Genomic DNA, 7,798 nt, shown 5'->3' with positions numbered 1-7,798 from the left:
AAACAACACGCTTTCTACAAACCAGTTAACACCTGCCACGTCCCACGATGATATTTCTCCTGACGATATCTCATCTCACCCCCTCGACAAGGAGACTCCCTCATTGAGAAACACCTTTCTTTTTGCAGATACGTCAAATGATTTTGTATCTCAGAGTAGCCTACCTGAGGTAGCTAATAATTCTTCTTTCCGTGATAACGATACACCCAAATGGGCTTTGGACTTGCAAGCTCAGATGAATCGACTTGTTGCCCTTTTCGAAATGACTACAAAAGAAAATTTAACACTCCGTCAGGAACTAAAACTTTCTAATGCTCGCATAACTTCGCTGGAACAAAAACTTTCTGACACTCGACGTGCTGGAAATTTTGATTTTACTGTTCCAGAAAATATTCTTAATAGCTTTGGCAGCAATGCCTCTAAGTATTCAGACACTAACTATTCGGCAAAACAACCGACCACTGGTCACAATACCACTAAAGCTCCTAATGATAATAAAAATGAACCTACTAAGACCTCCTTTGCAGACATGGCAAAAAAGCCGGTCTTGCTGAACAATCCTCGTAAGCGAGTTACGCCTAAGCAACGTAAAGCAGCCGCTCGTATCTTTGAAGCCCCCGCTGCACAAACATCTTCCGATACTTTTCTTTATTTATACTTGCCTAACAAATATCGAATTCGCATCAAGGAATTCCGTCAAAAACTTCGAACCATGGGAATCGATAATGGCCGCATTCTCGATATTCATTATCCAGCTCGTGGCGTGGTGGCAATTTTGATCCATCATAGCTATCGAGAAGAATTAGACTCTATCATAAAGAAATCAAACATTATACCTATTGCAAACTTTAATCCAACTGCAGTTGAACATGTTAACGACACCTCTTTAACTCACCTTACGGCGGATGAACGATCAGCGAAGGCAGTCGAGTTTCACCAAAATCGTCTCATCAGAGGTCTGAAGTTTATTCGAATTTACCTTCGCCGATCAGTGGCCCGAACCTTCGTCAATCGAGGATGGATTACCGAAGAACAAGCACATCAGGTGCTTACTGATCTCCACAAGGGACCTACCCATAGCAACAAATCTAACAACGATTCCAATACACCAAATAAGGACAACGACGACAGTTACCATTTTGGGACTAATGGATCTAGTAAAGAATTTGAGAAGGGTAGTGATAACACACAACCAAGCAGCAACGTCCACGAACAGATGGATATTGAAGACGAATCGTATAATAACTCCTTGCCTGGTGTCGGTCAACCAGCCCCCCGCCAATAAATGAGTACCTCTACCGATACCTCTCCCCCTATGCCAATATATGATCACGCTATGACTAACCATAATATTATGCCTACTAATTACCCTATGCACTCATCTGGCGACCATCATACTCAACCCGCAACCATACACAGGCAACCTAACCGACCTCACTTTAAAAGCACCAACCTCAAAATTGGATCTCTTAACTGTCGAAGTTTAGCTTCAACCTCAAACCCACGCTCTCGACAGAAATTCAATCGTTATCTACGCTCCCTCAAATATGACATACTCAATTTCCAGGAAGTCCGAACAGAAGACAGTGCGATCATCGACATACTGAACATGGAACTACAAACTAAAGACTCAATTTGGACACCACACGTCGGAATCGTTAGTTTCAACCCCATGATTCGAATCACACCCATCTTCATCACTATGTCCAAACACGCTGTATTTGTAAAAATACATCACATTAATCACCACTTTGAACCAATATTTTTACTCAACTTGTACGCTCCCAGCCAACCGGGCCCAAAAAAACAATTCTATAGCGATATAATGGCATTGCCTCTATTTAAAGATGATCGGGATATAGAACATTTTACTAAATATTCTAACTTCTTGATCACAGGTGATTTCAACTATCATCACTATACCTCACAACGAACAACACAATCATCCCCACCAAATCCTATCTACTCTTGGAAACAAACAATAGGTCAATTTCTACATGATTGTATCAATACAGACGATGTAAGCGAACTTTTTTCTATTGACAACCCACACGTCACATTCAGTCGAGGTAACTCCCGCACCACCATCGACTACATTTTTGCTTCTCTAGCCATCAAAGCCAGTATGACTTCATCCCAAGTCAATTTTATCAACTCTGATTGGACTGATCATGCTCTACTCTCCATTGATCTCACCATGGTGAGCAAAAAACACGGAAAAGGCATATACCGAGCCAATCCGACATTGGCCAAGAACAAACGCTTTGTCGAACAGCTAAACACACTGCTTCAAGAATTGAAACCAGATCCCGCCCAACAGCCCCACAATTCTCCTCAAAAAGAATGGGACGCCATGAAACGAGAAGTGCGACGGTTTTGCCAACGATTCAGTCGATATTACTGCCAATGGCGACATAAACAAATTAACAGACTTCAACTACGCCGATCCCAAATTATCTTTAAGCACTCCCACAATCCTGCCAGAATAAATCAATTACTACCCACCGTAGAACAACAATTGGGAATTCTTCAACAGGAGGTGGCAGAAATCGATGCAATTCGAGCTGGAAAACATTGGCGTGAACAAGGCGAAACCTCTGCCGGATTTTTAAAACGAACAATCCAACAAAGGGAACAACAACGAACTATGAACACAGTCAAGCACCCCGTTTCGGAAGAATTATGTCATACTGAAAAGGATATCCAGGAAGCAGTTAGAGCATTTTACCAGGACCTGTTCAACCCAGAACCGATCCGAGAGGCATCGGTCACGAAAATATTGTCACATATCACTGATGAATACAAAATCAGTCGCGATACTGCTACAGGACTAATGCAACCATTCATGATTGACGAAATACTAGAAGGTGCCAAACGATCCCCATCCAAAAGTAGCCCTGGTCTAGACTCTATTCCCTATGAAATATTGGCCCTCATATTAGTAGATCCCTATTTTAGTACCTTATGTGTCACTATATTCAATACCGCACTCACACAATCAATCTTTCCGGAAAGTTGGATGAAAACATCTATGGTACTTTTACCTAAAAAAGGAGACTTGACCCAATTGAAATACTGGCGTCCAATTGCTCTAATCAACACGGACAGCAAAATCTTCACTCGCCTATTGAACTCCCGAATGATGGAATCAGCTGTCGACATCCTCAGCCCACAACAACTAGGCTTTATGCCCGAACGATTTATTGGAGATCATGGCCTTACTCTCCAATTAGCTATCGAACACGTCAAACACCAAATACCACACGATGAAGAAGATTATCATTGCGTCGGACTACTTCTAGATCAGGAAAAAGGGTACGATCGAGTATCTAAAGACTACTTGCGCGCCACTTTAACAGCTTTTGGATATCCCACACCACTTATCAATACCTTGACTGGTCTGTTTTTCAACACATCCATTCAAGTCAACATTAATGGTCATCTTACCACTCCCATCCAACAAAATCGAGGCTTAAGACAGGGTGATCCCATTTCACCACTTCTGTTTAATCTAGCTTTTGACCCGTTCCTGAAATCAATTAGTAATCATCCCACATATGCCGGCTTGTCTTTTACAACACCAATCCCGAATGATGCCTCTACCAATGGCATGCGGTCCAACGACACCTTACCGGTAAATGAAGAATCACTTCCCCGTCCACTACGGCTATGCGTCTACGCTGATGACACACTGATTATATTGAAGAATCAAAACGACTTCCGGATACTTCAGGACGCCTACTCCACCTATAGTGAAGCATCTAATGCCAAACTTAATTATGCCAAAACCGAAGCCTTCTCACTGAATGGTAAACCTACAGAATACTGGAAACACTTTCTGAAAGATCACGATATCACTCAATGGCACTCACAGTCTTCACCAGCACCCCTACGCTACCTGGGTTTCCAACTATGCTTTTCCATCCCCCAACGCAATAATTATGTTGACACCATAATCCAAAAGATTCAAAACGCCTGTAACATCCACAAACAGCGACAACTCTCAATTCGTGGTCGAGCTACTGTTTTAAATTCATTAATCTACTCAACTCTGTGGCACGTTATTCGACTATTTCCTATGACTAAAGCCCAAATTGCCAAGATTCAATCAGTTGGATACCAGTTTCTCATGTTCCGGATGTTTCCTAAACTCAAGCTAGCAACACTACAGAAACCCAGGAACCAGGGAGGAATAGGAGTCTTGGATATTGCTACGCAACAAAAAGTACTCCAATGGCGCTGGCTACAACCATTACTGGAAGGATTTCGATCACATACTGCTTGTCCACCAGAATTATACAAACTTTTAAAATTTGGCTTACGATCCTACAATGGAAATGTACAGCACCATCTTCTCCCACTACTTTTACCCAAATACCGGTGCCCCTCTCTCATCCAGCACTTCAACCCTTTCACCAACATCTTTCAAGCTGTGGACTCTATCCCAAGAGATCTGACCAGCCTAAAAATCAACAAACATACCTGTCTCCTACTCCCTCTTACTGCTATCTGGATCCCCAACGATCCTACAAACCCTGAAGATATCTTCCTCAACAAACCAGGAACCAACAAACTGTTTGCACATCAACTGTTCCGCATTGATGACAGCCATTCTCGCATCATCCGTAAAACCCATACCACAATTACACAACATCCCAATCTGATCAAAAACTTCTTCCGACTATTGGATCGAAACAACATCATGCTAAATTTATTTTTCATTCGACAATGCCTCCCCCCGGATACCCCATTCAACTCGGACTCTACAATATCACCCGAACAAGATTGCCTAGATCTAACACCAGTTGTAGAACATATGTTGACTCCTTTCTACGACAGTATCAAACAATTTTCTGGTATCCGAATCAACATCAATAGATTAGTCAGAGCCCTCATGACAACCAAACCAAACCCTCCAGTTCCACCAAATGCTCATCCCACAATCACAGCCTGGACAAAATTCTGGAAAATCAGCTTACACCCAACCCTACGCAACATATGGTACCGACTGATACACAACAAGGCCCCGGTCAAATCGTTTCTACATCGGATCTTTCCAGACCTTCATTCCAGTCCTAACTGTGATATCTGCCCAGGTACAATCGCAAACTCTGAACACGTTTTCGTTACCTGCCCACCAAGATGGGCTGTATGGACTTCAATCTTACTCCTCTTTAACCTGCTTCAAGACATCTCTGAGGCCGAACAACAAGCAATCATTGTCCAAGGTATCTTTCAACTAAAGTTCCAAGGACTCATCACCACCATGCCCCACTGTAACTTCACACAACTACTTGGAGCGACTTTACACTCGCTCTGGCTATCACACCTCAATGCCATTTTCCGTGACATTCCGTTTCACATCGAATCAACTACTCAACGCATCCAACAAAAGATCACTTGTCTTCTCATTGAACAAGAAGAGGACATGGACCAACTACACCCAACATAACAAAAAAAAAAAAAAATAGAAAAGAAGAAACCCAAAAAAATCCCTAACAACAATCCCGAACACATTCCCCTCATTAATTCCCACCCCTTACATATTATTTCATAGTCACTCAACCATAAGAACCAATAATATTTGAATTCTGGTTGTTGACCTTAAACAATAAAGACTTAGCCTCTTTCATAAAAAAAAAAAAAAAAAAAAATATAACTATTCGTGACGACTCATGAAACGGATTTACATGTAGGTGGCATATAAAAAAGAATAAGAGGAAAAATACAAGGGGTGGGGGGTAGAGCGGTTTACAAAAAAGTATATCGATAGAGTTGCAAGGGATGAAACGATTATTGATTGTTGTGCTCATCAACCAAAATACAAGTTTTTTTTTTATTATTTTTTTTTTTGCTTTCTTTTTACTTTTTTTGTGCAAAATACGTTAATAAACTATATCCTTATTTACATGAGGATTCGCAGTAATATCATTACGTATCGACTTCAATTAAGCCTAAAAATGAACATGATTAAAAAGTCTAATCATATGTGCACTCGTAACACAAAGTTGCGTTCATATACTACTTTCCCCTTTCCTCCTCCTCCTCCCTCCTCCTCCCCCCCCTTTTTTTTTCACTCTCTAACGGCGCGTTATGCTCGAGCCTAAATTTTTTTTCTTTGTGCAACTGCTACGGTTTAAAAGAAGAAAGCCATCAGGTGCTAAGAAAATATATATATAAATATATATATATGTATATATAAATACCTTTTTTTTTTTTATTTCTCTTCTTTACTTTTTGATATAATTTTTTTTTTTATATTATTCTTTCTCTTCTTTATATATATATATACTATACACACATATCACAATGACTAGTACACTTGAAAAGGTAGAGATAGTTTTTAAAAAAAAAAAAAAAGTAGAAGTACACTAACAAAAAAGAGTCGCAGTATTCACAACAGCAACAGATACAGCAGCAACAAAGCGCCACTCGATCATTTTGTCCATTAATTCTTTACCATGACCGACCATCGAAAGAGTTATCAATTAATCTAAATGCGAATAAACATAACAACCGCACAGCCATCGATCGCCATCGAGACAAGACCAATGAAATGCTTGAACACAATGCACAGTTTTGGTCAGAGAAATCTGGACTTGTTGATGATGAAGCGGGTAATTTGCAATGTGATACAAAATAATCAGTGCACAATTATATTGACTATAAAAAAAAAAAAAAATTGTAATTAGATTATTCAGATAAAGATATCAAGGTATCTCCTAGCACAAGTACAACGTCAAATATAAGCTCTTCCAGTTCTAGCTCTGGCGAAAGTATTGCCACTATTGACATGCAAGGTCAGCAGCATCATAACATTCGATCACCTGTGATCCAAACCTCACTTAGCAACCATGGTCATGTCGGACTTTATTATAACAACAACAAGGAGGAGGAGGAAGAAGATGAAAAAGAATACTATCCATTATTACTATCTAAACCAACCAAAGTTACTACTATTCCAAGTGTAGATGCTACTAAAAAAAGACGCCGAGGAAACTTACCAAAAGAAGTGACCGAGTTCCTTCGTAAATGGCTTATTCAACATAAGAAGCATCCTTATCCCGCAGAAAAGGAAAAAGCTGACTTGGCGCGTCATACAGGCCTAACAGTAAACCAAATTAGTAACTGGTTTATCAATGCCAGACGTCGTATCTTGCAGCCCATGCTAGAATCTGAAAATCTTACTGCACAAATGATGGCATACCCTGATCTTGTTCCATCCTCATCATCATCAGGTAACCCATCCTTTGAACCCCCACGTCGTCGTAGACATGACTTTTACACTTATCAACGCGACTTTGCTTCTCGTAAGTCACACATCTCTCTCTCTTTTTCTTTGATGCTAACTATAAAATATAATTTTAGCTGTATCTCCGCCCATGCAGCATCACCAGGAACCCCCTCATCATTATTACACTCCACCCATCGATGAGGATTACCATAACCAAAGATTTATATTTCGTAGAACAAGATTGATCGATACAAGTGATCATTATCATCAAATACCTATGCGATAAATTCCTCTCTCTCTTTCTTTCTGTCTCTCCTTTTCTTTCTCTCATTTATTGTCTATACTACTATTACTTAATTATGTGTACATTCTATATGTTTTTCTTTTTTCTTTTTTTTTCTTTTAATTACTCTCATATGTTTCTCATCACAGGCCAAACTTTCACGAAAAAAAAAAAAAAAAAAAAAAAAAAAACAATCTACCCTTTAAAAAAAAAAAATCATGTGTAAATCCCCTTTCTCTTTATTGTTTTTTTTCTCGTATATACAAAAATAAAAAAATAAA

The 7,798-nt window shown here is 39.8% G+C and overlaps 1 protein-coding gene across 1 annotated transcript; it reads left to right on the top strand.

Annotated features, from left to right (window-relative positions):
• The first annotated feature begins 6,169 nt into the window (after positions 1–6,169).
• Positions 6,170–7,610, top strand: EV154DRAFT_492190 (uncharacterized protein). Its single transcript, XM_051599651.1, has 3 exons — positions 6,170–6,330; positions 6,392–6,617; positions 6,693–7,610. Exons 1-3 carry the CDS (start codon positions 6,310–6,312, stop codon positions 7,433–7,435), a joined length of 990 nt encoding a protein of 329 aa, XP_051462839.1. The 5' UTR covers positions 6,170–6,309; the 3' UTR covers positions 7,436–7,610.
• Positions 7,611–7,798: the final 188 nt, after the last annotated feature.

The sequence above is a fragment of the Mucor mucedo genome (assembly GCF_025094135.1).
Source record: "Mucor mucedo strain NRRL 3635 chromosome Unknown EV154scaffold_5, whole genome shotgun sequence".
Lineage (NCBI taxonomy): Eukaryota > Fungi > Mucoromycota > Mucoromycetes > Mucorales > Mucoraceae > Mucor > Mucor mucedo.
This window is presented reverse-complemented; position numbering and strand designations above follow the sequence as displayed.

Coding starts and splice junctions, on each gene's coding strand:
- EV154DRAFT_492190 (XM_051599651.1), top strand. CDS start 6,310: ATGACTAGTACACTTGAAAAG. Junction 6,331..6,391: donor TGACTAGTACACTTGAAAAG/GTAGAGATAGTT, acceptor AAAGAGTCGCAG/TATTCACAACAGCAACAGAT. Junction 6,618..6,692: donor ACTTGTTGATGATGAAGCGG/GTAATTTGCAAT, acceptor AATTGTAATTAG/ATTATTCAGATAAAGATATC.